Source organism: Rattus rattus, chromosome 3 (assembly GCF_011064425.1).
Source record: "Rattus rattus isolate New Zealand chromosome 3, Rrattus_CSIRO_v1, whole genome shotgun sequence".
Lineage (NCBI taxonomy): Eukaryota > Metazoa > Chordata > Mammalia > Rodentia > Muridae > Rattus > Rattus rattus.
The window spans coordinates 175,136,888-175,158,149 of record NC_046156.1 but is presented as its reverse complement, the minus strand read 5'-3'; the positions used below and the strand labels follow the sequence as shown (position 1 = coordinate 175,158,149).

General features: G+C 41.6%; 2 protein-coding genes across 3 annotated transcripts in view; both read left to right on the top strand.

The window, feature by feature from the left end:
* The window catches only part of Prkaa1 (protein kinase AMP-activated catalytic subunit alpha 1), a 37,012-nt gene extending 22,253 nt beyond the window's left edge, over nucleotides 1–14,759 (top strand). For both annotated transcript variants that reach the window (XM_032898820.1, XM_032898821.1), the window contains 5 exons: nucleotides 665–752; nucleotides 6,857–7,081; nucleotides 9,458–9,944; nucleotides 10,051–10,177; nucleotides 11,527–14,759. In XM_032898820.1, coding sequence (XP_032754711.1) covers nucleotides 665–752; nucleotides 6,857–7,081; nucleotides 9,458–9,944; nucleotides 10,051–10,177; nucleotides 11,527–11,771 — 1,172 coding nt within the window. In that variant the 3' untranslated portion in view covers nucleotides 11,772–14,759. The remainder of the gene's footprint in view (nucleotides 1–664; nucleotides 753–6,856; nucleotides 7,082–9,457; nucleotides 9,945–10,050; nucleotides 10,178–11,526) is intronic.
* Nucleotides 14,760–18,736: 3,977 nt separating this feature from the next.
* Ttc33 (tetratricopeptide repeat domain 33) overlaps nucleotides 18,737–21,262 on the top strand; it is a 37,811-nt gene continuing 35,285 nt past the window's right edge. The window contains exon 1 of the mRNA XM_032898819.1: nucleotides 18,737–18,923. The gene's annotated coding sequence lies outside the window, so the exon portion shown is untranslated. The remainder of the gene's footprint in view (nucleotides 18,924–21,262) is intronic.

Genomic DNA, 21,262 nt, shown 5'->3' with positions numbered 1-21,262 from the left:
GGTTGAATTCAGGTTGGCAGGCACCTTTACCTGCCAGCCATGGAATTCAGTGTTGTGGTCATAAATATTTCAACCTGTAAACATTAGAGAGATCACTTGAGAAGAAGTGACTGTTATTTGTCAAGAAGGTGGCAACTTAATTTCTAATATATTCTTTTTGGTCAAGTATGGTGAAAATGGGAAGCGGGATGGAATTACTGAGATAAAATTGAAATCTAGAAAGATGAATTCTATGAGGAAATTATTTTTAAAAAATTTAACGTTTAAATGCTGTAAAGTTGGTTTTCAGATGTGGCAGCACATGCCTTTAGTCTAAGAATCCCAGAGATGGAGGCCGGTAGACATCTTTATGTTCATCTGAGTGTATTTAGCCTAACAATGTCTGTATTAAAATGTAAACATTTCAAGGTTATGCTAGTATTCAAAACCACCACTAGTTTGGTACCTACATATTAAACTGTAGATATTGAAATACGTTGTACATTTTTTTTATAAGTTAGACTATTTTGGAAATAAAGACTGGTCACGTTAACGTTTTTGTTTTGTTTTTTTCTTTAACAGAAAAATGATGGCTGATCTTGTTAATACAAACTTAGTTGTGTTGTTTAATGGACTTCCTTTTTGTTCTTGGGAAATCTTGAGTGGCCATGTTTTGTCATTTCAGGTCTTTCAAACATGATGTCAGATGGTGAATTTTTAAGAACGAGCTGTGGCTCGCCCAATTATGCTGCACCAGAAGTGATTTCAGGAAGGTAGTGTTTGACATTATGCTACTTGTGATGCATTTATGCTTATTTCTCTCAGCGTTTGATAGTCTGTACGGTCATCTGGAATACCAACGAGGATGTAAAAGGAACTTTTGTGTGCCTGCATTAACTGTCATCTCCACTGCTTCCTGCCTCAGTCGGCCAACCTAGCCCCAGTCCTGGAAGCCTCTAGCCTCAGCTTCTGAGACTTACTGCTGAATAAGCTCACCCCTTCCTTGTTCCTTCTGATCTATGGCTGGTTCAGCTCAGCCGTTCTGGCTCAAACTCCTTTCCACAATAACTGATTCAACCTGGCTTCTCTGGGCTTCTCCTGAATTGCGCTGTATGACCTCAAACTAGCTCTGTCCATCTGTTCTAATCTTCTGGTTCCTTCTCAGGCTCTGGCTCGTTCCCCTCTGCACCCCGTCTCTGTTCAACTGTCCTGGTAAAATGGCCTCCTCTCTCTGCACTGTCCTTAAGTACTTCCTCTCCCTACTTGTGAGAGTTGGGCATATCTTATTTTGTCAGTTCTTTCTCTGATTTGTTATTTTGTCTGCCACTTAATTAGAAGTTACTTTTAAACACGGGTGCTTCCTTCCATAAACTAACTTTGCCGTCGTTGTTTGGGATTAAAGCTGTGTACTAAGGGCATGCCTGAATTCCAGCCACGGGAAGTAAAGGTGTGCGCTGAGGCTGGGCCATGCCACAGCTGGAAGCAGCTTATTTCCAGGAGAGAACACAATCTTGGGGTTCACAATGTGATAAAATACCTTGCAACGGAAAGAAGGGAACGTATTTTCGTACTTGCAGATTGTCTGTTTCAAGAATAATACACAAGGAGCTGGAGCGATGGTTAAGAGTACTTGCTGCTCTTGTGGAGGACTGGGGTTTGAGACCCAGCAATAACATTTGGGTGATTCACAGTTGTCTGTAGCTTTCCCTTCAGGAGACCCAACACTCTTGGTTTCTGCAAGCAATTGCATACACAGATGCGTGCATAACTACCCCAACGCACACGCACATGCACACAAATAATAATAATAATAATAATAATAATAATAATAATAATAATAATAATAGAATAGAATAGAAAAACAAGGGTATAAACTAAGAAATCCATATAGAGAGAGGAGAATGTTGGTTTGTAAGTTATGTTAAAGTAGTTAGAATTTAAAGCTAATCAGTTGTAAAGTAGATAGGTAACTCATTGGAAACCTGACTATTGACATACTCTCGATAAATGGTGAACTTAGACAAAAAATCATCTCCTCTATCACAAATGAGTATAATTCATTATTTCTACTTTTTATTAATTTAACCTGAAATTTTAATGAGATTTTTATGTGTTTTTTGATCTTTCTTTTATTAAAGTAAAATGTAAAGCATTAACTAAAATAAGTGGATTTTTGTTATTTTGTCTTTTTTTTTTTTTTCCTGGAGCTGAGGACTGAACCCAGGGCCTTGAGCTTGCTAGGCAAGCGCTCTACCACTGAGCTAAATCCCCAACCCCTAAGTGAATTTTTAAATTATTGACTTACATCTACTTTGCATGGTTCCAATTAATGTACAAGTTAATACTCAAAGGACTGAGTATTTAAGTGACATTTGATCTTAAGAACTTCAAGTCTCTGAAGAAAAAAACCAAATAAGATCTCAGAAGATGATAAGATCTCCCATGCTCATAGATTGGCAGGATTAATATAGTAAAAGTGGCCATCTTGCCTAAAGCAATCTAAAGATTCAATGCAATCCCCATCAAAATTCCAACTCAATTCTTCAAAGAGTTAGAAAGAGCAATTTGCAAATTCATTTGGAATAACAAAAAACCCAGGATAGCGAAATCTATTCTTAACAATAAAAGAACTTCTGAGGAAGTCACCATCCCTGATCTCAAGCAGTATTACAGAGCAATAGTGATAAAAAAACTGTACTGTATTGGTACAGAGTCAGGCAGATAGATCAATGGAATAGAATTAAAGACCCAGAAATGAACCCACACACCTATGGCCACTTGATATGAGGGGAAGAGCCTGGAACACATGGGCACAGGGAAGAATTTCCTGAACAGAACACCAATGGCTCATGCTCAAAGATCAAGAATCAACAAATGGGACCTCATAAAACTGCAAAGCTTTTTTAGGAAGAAGACACTGTCAATAGGACAAACCGGCAACCAACAGATTGGAAAAGATCTTTACTAATCCTACATCCAATAGAGGGCTAATATCCAAGATATACAAAGAACTCAACAAGTTAGACTCCAGAGAGACAACCCTATTAATACTGGGGTACAGAGCTAAACAAAGAATTCTCAACTGAGGAATACCGAATGGCTGAGAAGCTTCTAAAGAAATGTTGAACATCCTTAGTCATCAGCGAAATGCAAACCAAAACAACCCTGAGATTCCACCTCACACCAGTCAGAATGACTGAGATCAAAAACTCAGTGATGACAGCAGATGCTGAGGAGGATGTGGAAAAAGAGGAACACTCCTCCACTGTTGTGGTACAACCGCTGTAGAAATCAGTCTCGCGGTTCCTCAGAAAATTGGACATAGTACTACCTGAGGAGCCATCTATACTACTCCTGGGCATATACCCAAAAGATGCTCCAACATACAACAAAGACACATGTTCCACTATGTTCATAGCAGCCTTATTTATAATAGCCAGCAGTTGGAAAGAACCCGGATGCCTTTCAACAGAGGAATGGATTACAATAATGTGGTACATCTACACAGTGGAGTACTACTCAGCTATTAAAAACAATGACTTCATGAAATTCATAGGCAAATGGAGAAGATTAGAAAATATCGTCCTGCATGAGGTAATCCAGTCACAAAAGACCATACATGGTATGCACTCACTGATGAGTGGATATTAGCCCAAAAGCCCAGATTACCCAAGATACAATTCACAGACCACATGAAGTTCAAGAAGAAGAAGAAGAAGACCAAAGCGTGGATGCTTTAGTCCTTCTTAGAAGGGGGAACAAAATACTCAAGGGAGGAAATATGAGACAAAGTGTATAGCAGAGACTGCCCCACCTGGGCATCCATCCCATATACGTACACCAGATCCAGACACTATTGTGAATGCCAAGAAGTGCTTGCTGACAGGAGCATGGTATAGCTGTCCCCTGAGAGACTGCCAGAGTCTGACAAGTATACAGAGGTGAATGCTAACAGCCAACCATTGAACTGAGAGTGGGGTCCGCAATGGAGGAGTTAGAGAAAGGACTGAAGGAGCTGAAGGGATTTGCAACCCCAGTGGAAGTACAATAGTATCAACCAACCAGAGCTCCCAGAGACTAAACCACCTACCAAAGAGTACACATGGAGTGACCCATGGCTCTAACCGTGTATGTGGCAGAAAATGGCCTTGTTGAGCATCAATGAGATGAGAGACTCTTGGTCATCTCCAATGTAGGGAATGCCAGGGCTGGGAGGCAGGAGTGGGTGGGTGGTTGGGGGAGCACACTCATAGAAGCAAGGCAAGGGAGGATGGGATAGGGGGTTTGCCGAGGGGAAACCAGGAAAGGGAATAACATTTGAAATGTAAATAAATAAAATATCCAATAAAAAAATGTAACGTGATGGGCATTGCTTGCTTGTAATTCTAGACCTTGAGAGGCTCAGGTCACTCTGCTATCTCTCAAGACACCATCTCAAAAAACCAAACCAAACCAAACCAAACCACACAGAAAGCAGAACAGTCACAAGTGTAACAATGTGTAGTGTCATCACAAATAGATGGCATTCATGTGGTGGCTTCGTGTTTTTTTTTTTTCCCCATCTTTATTAACTTGGGTATTTCTTATTTACATTTGCTTGTTATTCCCTTTCCCTGGTTTCCGCCAACATCTCCCTTCCCTCCCTTCTATATGGGCTTCCTCCCCATCCACCCCCCCAATTGCCCCTCCCCCAACAGTCACGTTCACTGGGGATTCAGTCTTGGCAGGACCAAGGGCTTCCCCTTCCACTGGTGCTCTTACTAGGCTGTTCATTGCTACCTATGAGGTTGGAGTCCAGGGTCAGTCCATGTGTAGTCTTTGGGTAGTGGCTTAGTCCCTGGAAGCTCTGGTTGCTTGGCATTGTTGTCCATATGGGGTCTCGAGCCCCTTCAAGCTCTTTTAGTCCTTTCTAAGATTCCTTCATCGGCTTCATGTTTTATGAGGAAGGAAAGTGTCTTAGAAACTGAATTAAAGATGTGTTTCTCTAAAGGTTAAATGTGTCTCATGCCTGTGGCCTGAGCCGCACATGGATGCTGAGGCAGAGCCACATAGGTAGACCTGATATGGAGGAAAAGCGAGGTGGGGGAGGGAAGAGGGTTTTAACAAGGGAGACGGAGAGAGAGAGCCTTATTTATGTTCAGTCTTGGCCTAGATCTGCTAGAGACTGCAGTGTAAGACTTGAACTCTGAACTACTCTCTAGCACTGAAGTAGGGATCTATTCTCACCAGTTAGCTTTTTAAATCGTGCGAAAACACAATTTAATTTTTGTTTTGTTTCCTTGTTTTGCTGGCTCAAGTTTGTTCTTTTGGTTTTTTTTTTTTTCCTTCTATTTTAGCGATAGAAATAGAGACCGTTTATTAACAAAGAGAAAAGCATGCCTAAATTTGGAAGTTGGGTAGCAGTCTCGGAAAAGATATTTGCTCAGAAGTTGTAAAATTTAATTTAAAAAGCAGACGTGAGGTCATATATGTATGGTGTTTGTGTGAGGGTATGTGGACATTAGTGTTGGTGCTGACAGAGGTCACAGCCACCCCACCCCACCCCTCAGAGGCAGTGCTGCAGGCACCTCTGTTAGAACAGCCCAGGGCCTCAGTGGCTGGGGCATCCTCCAGCCCAAAGGATTTGTTTTTTAAAATCAATGCCATGGCGAGCCTGGGTGATGCACCTCTGTAATCTCTTTACCCAGGAGGTTAGACAGCAGGCTGATGTGAGCTCAGGCCACATCGTGAGACAGGGCCGGCTTGGCTAAAAAGCAAAATGCAGTTGCAAAACAAACAAGCAGACAAAGAAATAAAAAACAAGCAGAAATCAAAGCAAACTTAAAAAGACAACGCTTCATCATTACCGGGAAAGCCTGTGCTCACCAATGTTCACAATCACATTTTAACAGACTGTTCAAAGAAAAGGTAATAAAGAAAAAGGTAATTTTGAGAATTCATTTGTGTTTTCTATCAAAATTCTTTTGGTATGAAAAAAAATCAAGAAGAAAAGAGATTACTCTCTAGCATGCACAAAATGGGCCCTTACAGAAATGTAATTTGTCCGGCTTGGATAGTGGTTCATTGAGGTCTGCGTGAGTAGGAGCTCTGGTTTCGAAAACAGTGTTTACTGCTGTCCATAGGAAGCACCTTCATCACTTTAAGGGTCCGTTTGCCCCCTGAAGGCAGACTCTGGATGATTCATCTTGTTTGCAGCTAGTTAAGATTCTTATCTAGAGTGCCTCGTGTAGAAGCACTCACGTAGAGTATTCTGTGAACTCCACTTCCCTTGCCTCGCTTCTGCAGCTCCAGCTTCTTGAACTTTGATGTGAGGGTTTTAGGAGACATGGCCTCAGAGTGTATCTGCAGACTTGAGTCTTGGGCCCAGCCAGACGGCTCTGCTGGTAAAACGTTTGCTGCCAAGTGACCAGAGTCTGACCCCTGAAGCCTGTGTAAAGGGAGGAGAACTGAGTCCACAAGGCTGTCCTCTCAGCTCCACACCCACGGCGGCACACGCACACCATGCACACACACATGCACATGCACACATCCACAATAGCATTTACTTAAAAAAAAATTATTTCTGTGGCTCTAATTCAGCACTGATCATGATGGCTCAAGGTTTGAGCTTATTGGTAGGAACTTTGAGGGTCATAGTAAGGTAGTGCAACAATTTGACCCGTGGGTCACAAGTTGTAAAACAGCTTATTTTTAAAAAGCTAATACTGGTAAGACTAGAATCTTTATGTGCTGTGTTCAGTGGTCACTATAGATACCATATTCTGACCACTGGTTTCTTTAAAAATTATTTTCTTGTATTCCTCATAAAGTATTTGTATTGAAGACCGTTGATGGATGGCGTTGTTATTGTGATTAATAGTTAGCATTCTCTATGCAGATTGTACGCAGGCCCTGAAGTGGACATCTGGAGCAGCGGGGTCATTCTCTATGCTTTGCTGTGTGGAACTCTCCCTTTTGATGATGACCACGTGCCAACTCTTTTTAAGAAGATATGTGACGGGATATTTTATACCCCTCAGTATTTGAATCCCTCTGTAATAAGCCTTTTGAAGCATATGCTGCAGGTAGATCCTATGAAGAGGGCCACAATAAAAGATATCAGGTAACTCACTTTACCTATCCACCTATCTACCCATCCACCCATCCACCCACCCATCCATCCACCCATCCATCCTTCCATCCATAGTTCTGTTGAGACTATGTAGCCCTGGCTGTCCTGGAGCTCACTCTATAGACAAGGCTGGCTCTGTCTGCCTTTGCCTTTTGAGAGCTGGGATTAAAGGCATGTGCTGTCACCACTGCCCAGCAGTATCAGATAATTTTAAACCAATGTATTTTTCTACCTTTTCAAATCTCAAGACACGAGAAAAATTTCATTTTATTAATGAGATGTTTTTCTTGTAGCAATACACATTGAGTCATAGGAGATTGAGTTTTACAGCCCATGCTGCATTGTGTATGATGGTTTAGCCTAATAGTTTAAATAAGGCAGGGCTGATGGTGGCCGCTGTGCTGCTCAGGTTGAGGTAAGTCACATCTCATGAACACTCAGTACTCCCTGGACACCTTATTTTGTCACCAATATACCTTTGTTTTTTTTTCTTAATTCTTTCATCTTTTGATGTTTTTATTTTCCTTAATTCTTTGATCTTCTGATGGCTAGTACCTTAGTTAGGGTCTTATTGCTGTGAACAGACACTATGACCAGTGTAAGTTTTATAAAGGACAACATGTAATTGGGGCTGGCCTATAGGTTCAGAGGTTCAGTCCATTATCATCAAGGTGGGAGCATGGCACAATGGCAGCATCCAAGCAGGCATGGTGCAGGAGGAGCTGAGCTCTACATCTTCACTGGAAGGAAGCCAGAAACAGACTGAGCATCTCCAGGCAGCTAGGAGAAAGGTCTCCAAGCCCACCTCACAGTGACACACTTCCTCCAACAAGGCCACAGCTTCTAATAGTGCCACTCCCTGGGCTAAGCTTATACAAACCATCACAGCTAGACTATACATTTTCCTGATATTGGAAGTAGGAAGCCTTAAGGCACATGGAACTTTCAGTTGGTCTTTCCCACTTACTTCTTATGCTAGAAGTCCTGTTGAAGCTGGGTATGGTGGTGCACACCTTTAACCCCAGCACTTGGGAGGCAGAGCCAGGGAGATCCCTGCGAGTTCAAAGCCAACATGGCCTACATAGTTCAGGACAATCAGAGCTATGTGATGTTGCCTGAACTCACCTGCATTTAGACAGCAATCTACAATGTAAAGAGAGACTTTGTCTCAAAAAACAAACACAGAAAGACCTGCTGAAAAGGAGACCCGAAGCAGCAGCACATGGCAGATGGGAAGGGGAACTCAGGCTATTAAATCGATAAAATGCTGTACATGGTGGTGCACACCCATGATCCCAGTACTTGAGAAGCTGAAAGAGAATGACAATGAGTCTGATTCCACCCTGGGCTACAGTGAGGATTCTGTCTCAAAAAACCAGTCACCATTTGGAAACAAATTATTATTCTTTTCTGTTTCCTTTGTTTTTGTTTTTAATGTTTGTTTGTTTATTTATTTATTGTATGTGGGTACACTGTAGCTGTTTTTATACACACCGGAAGAGGGCATCAGATCCCATTACAGATGTTCATGAGCCACCGTGTGGTTGCTGGGAATTGAACTCAGGACCTCTGGAAGAGCAGTGAGTGCTCTTAACCACTGAGCCATCTCTCCAACTCTGTTTTTATTTTTTGTTAAAAGTTTAAGTTTTAGTATAGTTCTTGTTATGGTTCCATATCCTTTTATATATACAATTATATAATACAAATCGTCCAGAGGATGGTCTTTTGAGTCATATGCAGCTGGGTTGTAAGGATGAGGATAGATTTTACACGGGTGAATGGTTTATTGTAAAGCTAAGCTTGCATAAGAACCCATAGGATATTGCACACTTTTTGTTAGTAAGTTCTTTTTGTATAACATGAAACAGTATAAACAGTGAAGCCACACAACACAGTTTCTTTGTGGGCTGGAAAAAGACTGTACTCTGTCATTGTCATTTGGGTGGACATACATACCTTTTCATTTGGCTGCCTCGATCCTTAAACATCAGTGGCAGGGCTGGAGGGATGGCTCAGCGATTAATACCACTGGCTGCTCCTCCAGAGGTCCTGAGTTCAATTCCTAGCACCCACATGGTGGCTCACACCCATCTATAATTGTAGTCCCATGGGATCCAATGTCTTCTGCTATGCAAATTGTACAAAGTACCCATACACATAAAAGTACATAAATAAAAAATTAGTGGCAGGTTTTAATGTTTTTCTCAGCATATTCAATGAAGTATGAGCTAGAAGGGAAACAGTTTAAAGAGAAAAGCTGTAGTAACGTAGGTGAGTATTAACTCGTATCCTAAACTCTTGAAACTACTACTTTTATATTCCTGGTTTTACTGAAAATTCTTCTTTCAACATTGCTGTCTCTCTTAGGGAACATGAATGGTTTAAGCAGGACCTTCCAAAATATCTCTTTCCTGAAGACCCGTCTTATAGTTCAACCATGATTGATGATGAAGCCTTAAAAGAAGTGTGTGAGAAGTTCGAGTGCTCGGAGGAGGAGGTCCTCAGCTGCCTGTACAACAGAAACCACCAGGACCCACTGGCAGTTGCCTACCACCTCATCATAGACAACAGGAGAATAATGAACGAAGCCAAAGATTTCTACTTGGCAACAAGCCCACCCGATTCTTTCCTCGATGATCACCATTTAACTCGGCCTCACCCTGAGAGAGTACCATTCTTGGTTGCCGAAACACCAAGGGCCCGACACACCCTAGATGAATTAAACCCACAGAAATCCAAACACCAAGGTGTACGGAAGGCAAAGTGGCATTTGGGGATTCGAAGTCAAAGCCGACCCAACGACATCATGGCAGAAGTGTGTAGAGCAATCAAGCAGTTGGACTATGAATGGAAGGTAAGAAGGCAGGTGCTCTAACACATTTAGCGAGCATTGTAGACAAAAGGCCTTTGTAGAGGAACTGATTTGATATGCCTTTGTTTCCGTCCGCATCAAACGCTAGGTTGTAAACCCCTATTATTTGCGTGTGCGAAGGAAGAACCCTGTGACAAGCACATTTTCCAAAATGAGTCTACAGCTATACCAAGTGGATAGTAGGACTTACTTATTGGATTTCCGAAGTATTGATGGTATGTACACGTAAAACCATGGAGGTGATGTGTTTGGCCTGGTTACCTAATTTGGTTTATAGTCTTTGTTTTTTGTTTTTGTTTTTTTTTTTTTTTTAATAAAAACTAAGCATGCAAAGTAGTAAGCTTCACTATGGCACCTTCTTCTCTTCCTCTCTTTCTATCTTTAGTCTTTCCCGCCCTTTGCTTGTATCTTGGAGGGGCTACAGAGGTCAATGTCAGGTGTCTCCGTTCTTCATCTTCCTTCTCCCTTTGGAGACAAGGTCTCTCTGCAAACAGGAGGTTGCCCTTTAGGATACACTTACTGGCCAGCAAGCTCCAGGGTTCCTTTCATTTCCGACTTCCAGTGTTGACATTATGGGTATGCCCTTGCTGGCCTGACGTTGACATGGGTCTGGGGATCAGCATCAGGCAGGTCTGTATGCTGTGCGGCAGTCTCTCTATCTACTGAGGCTTCTCCCCGGCCCCCAGTGTGCACTATCATACGTGTCCTCTGTCCTCACCGCCCTCCTCTCTGCCCTCTTCACCTTGTCTCATGACGCTTCCTGGCTTTTCCTGCTAATTCAGCAGGAAATGTGACTTCCTATGTCCTGCAAGAGGGACATTTGTGAAACTTGTCATTCCTGCTCCATGTAGTATATGCTTTATAGATTATTATCTTGGGGCTAGGGGTTTAGTTCAGTACTGAAGTTCTTGCCTCACTGGCTTCAATCACCATTACCATTATTCCCAAGGTAGAAAATGACTATTGTTCTGTAAAATCTTTAAAAGTATATAGGTTTGTTTTTCTCTCCTGCTCTAAGTGACATTTGAGAGAGTGCAGGGTAAGAGCACTGACCTGAGTAGGGAGGGTGAAGCGCTTGAGTGGCGGAGCTTGAGTCGTGGGAGCTCACTGCCCACTCGGCTCCTTGGACAAACCCCTCGCTTCCCAGGCTGCTTTATTTCAGTAAAACAATTCCTGGGTGAGATTAAGTTTAAGACACCTTCCGTATTGCAAGTGATCGATTTTGTATCTTTTGTTTTGGTTTGCTTTTTGAGACAGGGTTTCTTTGTATAGTCCTGGCTGTCTCGGAACTTACTCCATAGACCAGGCTGGCCTCAAGCTCACAGAGTTACCTCTGCCTCCTGAGCGATGGGATTAAAGGCATGCTTGCCACTGTCCAGTGAGTCTGTGACATGTTTATTAGAACCCGTGTTATTACTTTACTGGTTCTTGGCGTCAAAGTCTATGATGCACCCTGTGTTGACCAGCCATTGCTTGGAGAGCTGGTTAGCAGTCTCACTCAGGTGCTGATTTAAACACTTGAGGGAGAAACAGATAATAAAACATTGAAATTCTTTTCACCCAGATGAGATTACAGAAGCCAAATCAGGGACTGCTACTCCACAGAGATCGGGATCCATCAGCAACTATCGATCTTGCCAAAGGAGCGACTCCGATGCCGAGGCTCAAGGAAAGCCCTCAGAAGTCTCTCTTACCTCATCCGTGACCTCCCTCGACTCCTCTCCTGTTGACGTAGCTCCAAGACCAGGAAGTCACACAATAGAATTTTTTGAAATGTGTGCAAATCTAATTAAAATTCTTGCACAGTAAACCTAAAACTTTGCTTATTTCTTTGATGCAATAAGCATGCTTACTAAATAATAGCCAAATACTTCCACTTACCGAGTTATATATGTGTGTATATATAACTAAGGACTGGCCTTCTGCAATGCAGCTTGCACAGGGACTGGAAAATGATCGATTGTTAAAGCCTAATGTGCAGAAAGGAATCAGGATCATTCTGTTAGCCCTTATTCAGTAGGCACACATCGCATAGTATACACAGTGGACTGTAGGCCTCAGGCTCACTCGATTTTTGGCCATTTGAATTTGCTGTAACAGGTCTCTGTTGACCATAAATTTACCATAAAGCCTTTACATATCAGTACATGTTGATGTGTTTTATATTAGCTTCATGAATTTATTGAGTGAGTTTGCCTAGAATCCCCACAGACCTTCCTAGGTGATGCAAGACCTAGGCGATGCTGTTTTCTGGGCTCCTTAAATTTCGAAATAGTTACTGTTTCCCATTTTGGGTAACATTATGAACTATTTCCATATTCCTCTTAAAATGCTATTTTTATGTAGCAAGTCATTTCAGATAACAGTCTAATTTAAAATTTTTCTTTGGCTTGTAAGCCCCCAACCCACCAGAATTTATATGTTCAGACCCTCCAAGCCCTGAACTTGCTTTTACAGTTTCCCCCTTAAACGTTTTGTGTATGAAGTGCTGCTTTGGATCCAAGAGCCGAGTTGCTCACACTGTACCGAATCATGTTGCTTCTGTCAGTGCACAGACATGCTATCATGTCAGCCAGTATTGAATGTCATTTGATTGTGTATTTTTTTAAGTCAATCCAGCGCATAGAACGGACATTGTTTAAAAGCTCTGAATGCCGGGATTGGGTTTTTAACCCCTGATTTTATTCTGAACAATTTCTAAAGAAAGAAAAGTTGAAAGAATACAGTGACTGCATGTATATCTACTACTAGGCTCCTACAACCACTCTTTGGCCATATTTGCTCTCTAGAGCCACATGTGTATGAAATACAGATATGCACATATATTTGAGTGTATGTTTGCTTTTATTATTAACCTTTGAGATGTTAAGATACATATACCCTAAATACTTCAGCATCTTCTAAAAATAGTGATAATGTCCTTTAAAAAAAAAAATCTCCTGAATCCATTATAAAATCAATAATTTCCAGATAGTGCCTGGTCTCCAGATTTAACTGTAACTGCCCAGAATCCCATTAAAGTTACAGCCTGATTTCATTTGTAGTTCTTTGATCAGGTTAATAACACTCTTTTGAAAAGATGTAGAAGAAATCCTTTCTTCAAAATGGTCAAACTTATTCCAGGTTTTAATTAAGAAAAGTGAGTGGCTAAAGAAGTTTGATCTTTCTTCGATCTCTGAGTTTTATGCCTCCTCTTTCAGTGATAGCATAGCGTAATAGGTGTAAGTGGAGATTTAAAGTCACAAAAGTCAGCTGGTATTGTATGAGCTAATAATTCATGTCATATTGACCGTATTTCGTTTCTTTTAAGTTTAAGAAATTGGTCAGAGGCTCCAGCTCATTGGAAAGGCTGAGTGAAAGGCATTGCGAAAATAGGTTTCCTTTAAACATTAATCACTGCCCCCCCCCCCGCCATGTAAGAGAGACCCCTCCCCCACTGCATTCATTTTAAAATACGTTGCCCCAATCTCAAATCTGTTTAGCACTTATGTAAACAGATGGGAACAAATTTGGAGGACACGATAGCTGCATAAAAGATTACGCTACAGTTTATGCACTGATTTCCGGACAAAAAAAATGGCGCTTCTTTTTGTTCGGAGCTTGTTTTATTCTGATTTGAATGCTGTATAAAGTGCTGGAGACTCCGTTTACATGAGTTCCCAACTGTATTCATACCTGTGTGTGTGCCCTCTGCGTGGGGCTCACGGATGTCACTTATGCTGTCTGAGTGCAGTGCTGTGTTCCCAATGTGTAGAACAGACGACTGCATTTTTAAAGTTACAGATTTGTAAATAGAACTAAGTAATATCTCTATAAACTGTTTTGGGGGGACGGGGCACAAAAGGAGGAGCCAATTAAATAGGACCTTCTAAAATTTGTTAATTTTGTAAACTTTGCTTCTTTTATAAGTTATTCTGTGATTCCTTTTAGTTACTGAGTTTTATTTTGAAGATATTTAAATATTGCACTTGTATAAAAAGTATGATAAATGCAGACTGTTGCAGTCAAAATTTTTTTTAAAGCTAGGATATCTGAAATGACAACTTTCAGTTCAGTATGTCAAGCCAGGACAGAATTTTCACAAATGTATTGTAGTTTGCAAATTCTTATACTGAAAATGTAAGGGGAGTCAATGCAAATGATTTTTAATCTTTTTTTTATCTTTTCAGCAATTTATATTTTTTTTGTGATTTTATGCAATCATATTTTTACTTCGTCTTGACAACTGAAAGCTGTATGATGTTTTTGCCAGAAAAGTACTGTATACATAGTTTTAAATATAACAGATTTTGCTGATATGTAAAAATTTTGCCATTAAAGTTGATTTCTCATGAAAGGAACTTTTCTATCAAGTTGGGAGACACGAGAGCTTAATATATCTAATTTAAAATAATTTCACCGAAATAAACACCATTGCTTTTACTTTGATTATATTTTTTCTTAAGATGCTTTTGTAGTGTTTTGGAGTTTTAGATAATTTTATATAAATTCTCTCCCTGCCTTGCACCATCCTTTGGATATTTGATACCATTCACCTATGAACTAAAGTGGCTGGGTGTGTAAGATCTGTATTCCAAGTGGCATCTTGGGAAAGAAAACCATGTTGTCTAAATTCTTCTTAACTCCTCCCCTCCACCGTTCATTGTGGGCTCTGACATGAATGAAATTCCACACACAGCCTAACTGTAAGTCGGTTGTTGGGAGGAGTCAATCATTGTGGTCTATGTATGTTTGCCCAGAGTAACCTGATTTAGAAAGATGGCATAATAAAGAAAACATTCATTTTTTTATCTGTTACACTGTCTTTTCTTATTTAATCAAGATTTGGGGTGGGTGTGGGCACTTGTTCATCGCTGAGTATCTGGGCTCTTTCATGTACTGAAATATAGAATAGTGCTTGGTTATATTTTCGTATTCAAAATGCTGATTTTTGTCTCATGAATTTGTATAGATTTCATCTAGAAATCAATGATGGAAACAAAATATTAGGATGCAGACAGTGAAGTTGAGGAAGCGGCTGTCACAGACCAATCACAAACACAGGACTTGAAGTCCATCGCTGCTAGAATTCAGTTACTATTTAATCTAGAACTCAAGAGTTCTAGAGGCTTTCGCTAGATTGCTAGCTTTCTAAATATTTAATCAGAAAAGCTTCATTCAGGATGTTATGAACAGCATGTAAAGTTCTTTTGGAGAGCTCATTTTTCTAGACATTCTCTACAACTTTACACAAGAAACTGGTATGTGAAAACGGCCATCCATTAAACTGTCCTGTTACGAATGAGTAAGCCTGGGTTTGTTGTAAAGGCCAGTCAATAGTGCCAAAAATTTAGAGGCTGCTCAGTGACTTGGGGTCATTGCCAAGCCTTTACCAGAGTAGAGTGCACCATAGTTAAGCTACCCTAAGAGACTAGGAAGAGGAACAGAGCCTCAAGCACTATGTATTCAATCATATGGTCACCATGAGTAATTCATGACATATGTCACCAGGACAGAGAGATACATGTCCTGCTCCAACCATCTTGTTAGGGATGGATGGAGATACACATAGACACCAAAAGAACAAAAATGTAAGAATGGACCGGGTAGATACTCAGTTTTTCAGAGTTACAGTGAATGTGACTACATGAACCTCCATCCAGATTAAGGATCATCACCTCCCACAGAATGTCTGTTCTGATTAATATGAGCACGAGGGGCCACAAACCAACTCTGACATGGGAAGACCTCCACAGAGGTGTGAACACTAAGGGTAGAAAACACTGAAGCCCGTTTTAGAAGCTGGCTCCTAAAGTCATGCATTGATTATTTTGAATAGACTGACTTACTTGGCAACTCTTACAAACATTAATGAATGCAATCAAATTATAAATAAACATTGCATCTGAAGTCACCATTGATCTCAAAGTCTAGGCACACCGGGAAGCTATCAAGATTATTCTATAAGGAGTACAATTTTTGTCGTTGGTAACAGACATTGTCAACTTTTTTTTTAAATGAGGTTCTTTTCTAATAAAGAGTGTGTGTGTGTGTGTGTGTGTGTGTGTGTGTGTGTGTGTGTGTGTGTGTGTGTGTGGGGTGCATATAGCACACTCCCTGAGGATAGATGACAACTGTCTTTCCAAGCAATAGGTTGTAGGGGCGGAAGTCATGTCATGGGGCTCAGCAGCAAGCATCCTTACCTGCTAGCCATTTCACAAGCCCCCTTGCTTTTCATTTCAAGAAAAGGTCTTTCAGTTAAGAGCACTGACTGCTCTTCCAGAGGTCATTTCAAACCAAATGAGATCTGGTGCCTTCTTCTGGCCTGCAAATATGACAGAATGGTACATAGAAAAATAAATAAATAAATCTTAAAAAAAAAAAAAAAGAAAAGGTCAAAGACATGGATAATCAGATTGTCAGCAGTTCAAAAAAAAAAAAAGTTGTGTTCCACAAAATCGTGGAACTTTATAATAGCCTTAAAGAACTGATTTTATTGGGATTAGAGAGATGGCATTGACTGCTCTTCCAGAGATCCAGAGTTCAGTTTCCAGCAACCACTTGGTGGCTTCAAACCATCTGTAAAGAGATCCAATGCCCTCTTCTAGTATGTCTGAAGCAGGCACAGTGTGCTCATACATAATTTTAAAAAAATGAAAGAAAAAGAGAGAATTGACTTTATTCTGATGGGCGTGTGTGTGCAGGCACTTGCAGAGGCCGGAATGCGGTGTTGGAAATGCCCAGAGCTGTAATTACATGAAGGCTGTGAGCTGCCAGATGTTGGTGTTGGGAACTGAACTTTTTTTAGTCCTGTGGAAGAGCAGTGGCCAGTGCTCTTAACTGCTCAACTCTCTGTCCAGTCGTCATAATGGAATCTTTACTCACTTCTTCAAGACATCACACTTCAGTGGCAGCAAAAGCACCTTGGTATCGTAGAAAAATGAATGCCATTATTTAAAAATAAATACCGTTGATGAAGCACTGATATTTGGCTTATTACAGTGAGCCTGGGAATCAGGAGTCTTGCCAGGTAACATAGCCAGGCCTCATTTCAGGAAGAACTTGTACTTCAGAGCTTCACCTGTAGGGGTGGGATAGAGGACTACATCACTACCATTAGAGTTTGTCGTCAATTACCTCAAATCGACGTAGCAGTTCTATCACTGTGGCGTTTTAACAGTTGGTACCAATGCTCACTTTTGTGAAAAATGGCAATATGTACGAACTTTGGGTATGGAAGGGCCTCCTAATGCTTGGTTTCCGGTGAACACCAGAAGAGGGCAACAGTTCCCCTGTAACTGGAGTTACAGATTGTTTTGAGTCTTTATGTTGAGTGTAGGGAACTGAACCCAGGTCCTCTGCTAGAGCAGTAAGCCATCGCTCAGGGCATCATAGCCATCAGTGACTTTAATGCCAGTGTTGGGTAAGAGTTTTCTTCCAGGGAATATTTGACAGTTTGGAGAGAAACAAGTTGGTGGTCCTTTTGATGAGTTGTATGTAAGGAGTGTTTTTGTTTGGTTTCAGACCCAGGAACAAATGGCTTAGGTGCATATTTTACATACCAAAAGCAGACCTGCTTCCAGGTTCTTTCAGAATCCCTCAGTCCCTACGTAGTATACACTGCCTCCCAAACCTGAATTTTCCAGCATAGGGCCTGGGCTGCCCTTCCCCCAGAGGATGTTCACTATATAACCCAGACATTTTGTTTTCTTGCCCCCCACCCCACCCCCTTCTCTCTGCCTGAGAGCTTTCTCTTTTTATCTTCCTCTTCTCTCTCCCTTTTCTGGTCTCCTTCCTTGGGGTCAGTGAACTCACCTGCCCAAGAGCAGCTTCTCAATAAACCTGCATTTTTATATATTTTAATCTGGCTTGAATTGGCTCATTCTACCAGTGGAGAAATAAGTTATCAGTTTACCTCGATAAATAACTAACCAGTAAGAACTGCTGTGGTGAGTTGAAAAAGGGTGTCTCTATCAATGGACCTTGCTTTGTGTAGCACAGCTATGTGGATAAATTTGCCGAGTTTTTAGTTTCCTCAGTGTGTACCGGTGTTAGCATCTGCCTGCTAATTTTCTTGTAAGGAGGGGACAGGTGTTACTTTCAGGCTCTGCTGTTGATTCCTACAGGAAGTTTGCCCTTCAGCCTGATCCTCCTTGACCAACCCTTAGTTAAGGTTTCTGTGGCTGGGATAAAACACTATGACCAAAGTCAACTTCGGGAGGAAAAGGTTCAGCTTCTAGTTCCTCAGTCTGGTAGGAAATCAAGGTAGGAACTCTGGCAGGGCAGTCATTGGTCCTTTAGGCTTGCTCAGTTGCTTCCTTATACGGCCAGACCACCTGCCTAGGTGTGGCACCGCCTATAATGGGTTGGGTCCTCCCACATCAATCGTTAATCATGACAATGCTCACATAGATTTCTCCGTAGGCCAACCTATGGAGGCATTTTCTCAATTAAGATACCCTCTACCATAGCTATGTCTATGTTTGTGTTAAGTTGACAAAAGCAAACTAGCACAGCCCCCTTTGCACTTATTTTAGCTCAGTTTTTTTCCTCTTCTGCATCTCACGGACCTTCAGCGGCTAGGCCTGTCTAGGCTAGGCTGTAAGCCATTTATCCGAGGACTGTGTGTATTGCAAAGAACAGTTGCATACTTTTGACTCTCAAGCCTGGAGTCCACTCCCGGCTGCACTTAGAGGGTGCTAGGGTCTGGTGTCTTTACTACAAATCCCATAGTTCCGAGGGTGCCGCAGTGACTTCTGGGATCAGTGGTCTTGTAGAAGGGCGCTGGCAGGTAAGAAATTCTTTTTTTCTTCTGTTCGCTTTGCTGAACTGTTAGAACGTCCCAGGATGATTTCATGCGTTTTTATAAAGAATTAGGAAGCATAGGCAGGTAAGGCAGATTAGACGCCAGACAGGATAATTTCCGCTTCCGGTGCCATAGGGCAAGTGGAATGTAAACACGGACCGCGGAGTGGCTTTCAGGTAACTCGCTACGGGTAGGCGGTAGACGGCAGGGGAGAGGGAAACAAGGGGTGAGGGTGCTGCACGAGGGAGAGAGGGACGAGGTGGCCGGGTGAGGTCCGCAGAGCCCTCAGGGGTGCCTCTGTCCTGAGCACAGGGCGCCGTGGCAGGGTTCTGTGTGCTGGCCCGGCGGCCTGAGGTGCTGTTATAGCGGGCGCTCATTTTTAGTGCAGCGGACGCAGGGTGCGAGTTTTGGATACTGGATTTTCCTTTGGTAGCATTTTGAGGTATCCGGGTCTCTTAATTCTTCACCTCCGGATTCATCTCTCCTGTTCTGAGAGTCGTTGTGACTCTCTACCTCCCGCCGGTGTTTTTCCATCTTGGGTGCCGCATCCTCTCACGCAGTCAGTACGAGAGGACGTTGACTCTGTCGCAAGCACCCGGCTTGTGCCCGGGTAAAGTGTCAAGTCGAGCGATTGCTGTGGAGATCATTGTATGGGATCTTTAGAATACAGGTGTTTAGAATTTTAATGCCACGCATCAATTCTGTAGAGCACTTAGACTTTAACTCCAGATGAGAATTAACATCAAACCTGTACAGTTGTGATTTACTCACTTGGTATGTTATCCCGGTGGAAAGTATTTAGAAGCTTGGCGCCTTACCTGTCCAAATACAGATCAACCAAAGCTCCTTCTGTAAGCAGTTTTAGTGATAAGTTAATTAAAAACACAACCTAGGCGCAAGAAGCTCATACGTAAGATGAAAACAGTTTAGTTGAGATGTAAGTGGCGTGTTATACAATTCCTCCCGGTAGATTGTATAACTCAGTAGCCCTGGTTGTTGTTCACAAAATTATGCCATTATGCCAGTTGATTTTAGGACGTTTTAATCACTTAAAAGAGGAACCCAGAAACATTAATCGACAATTGTCTGTATTTTCTCCCCAGCAGCTTTAAGATTCAGAATCGAGTCAGCATTACATTTTCCTTGGGGAAGATGTTCATACATGCCTTCCCTCCTGTAAGCCTGGTCAACTTCTATTCTTTAAAGCTCACTTTCCTGAAGCCTCCAGTGTGCATTGTCTGACAGGTCATTGGATCGCACTTGGTAGCACTTACCTGTATTGTATTTGAATTCAGTCTCCTCATCCACAGGCAGTTTGGGAGAAAATATAAACTTGGTATTGTCCTGGTAACACATTCGTGCTTTTCACCTTAGTAGGTATGGGGGGGTCCAGCCTCGACACAGGTTTGGGGAGTTCTCAACCGGAAGCAGGGATATCTGGAAGGCGCATAATAAATATACACAGACTACTTTTGGGGTACAAACTGACAGGCAGGTTTTCAAGGCTTAAAGTTTCTCTCTCTTCTCTCTCACTCTTTGTTCTCTCTCTCTCTCTCTCTCTCTCTCTCTCTCTCTCTCTCTCTCTCACACACACACACACACACACACACACACACACACACACACACACATCTCATGGGCAGGCACCTCATTCTCTCCACTCAATCTCCACTTGCTCTTCACATGCTCGCACATGCTCACACATGCTCACACATGTTCTCTCATACTCTCTTATGCTCCCACATGCTCTTTATATCCACCTCACATGCTCTCTTGTCTTTTTCTTGCCCCAGTCTTTTATTGATACCACAAAAGCAGGTAGAAAAAAAGACATTGTATAATCATTGCCAAATCAGATTAAAAAAAAATAATTACATCCCACGAAGAATTAAGAATTATGAAAGTTTCAAGCTTCCCCTATTCCCAGGCCTGTGACCAAAATAATAATAATTGCAAACTTATCATTATTTCAACTTTAACTTTTGACTTACTATACTTCAGATCTCAGAGCTCCAAGTTCTACTTGCAAGTTCTACTGTGAAGCTCTAATGATAAATGACATGGGCAAAGCTATCAGGCAGTGGCCACAAAGAATCAAGTTAACCCTTAACTCAGCAGTTCTGCTAGCTTTTTGCTTCTGCACATTGTACACAATAACTCCTCAGAGTCCCAGTGTTTTGACTCAGTTTTACTAGTGTAAGGTTTTATGTATTCTATACTTGCTTATTCAGGAACCACTCTCAAATGTGTAGAAAACTTATTTCATAACTTTAATAGCTTTTTTTTTCTTTCTTAGGGTCCCAATGTTGGCTCTGATTCATTTTCTAATAATTTCTTTAAACTTTCTTTGCAAGTCAAGCATTAATCTGTCGTGCAGTTATTACATTGTTTCCAAGATGAGAACACAGAGCATGCACCTGGGCCATTAGGGCTGTGCTGTGCTGTGCCCCTATGCCTCAATTTCCAATTGTTTAAGAATCATTACATCAAGGAACATCTAGTTTCATAGAACTTA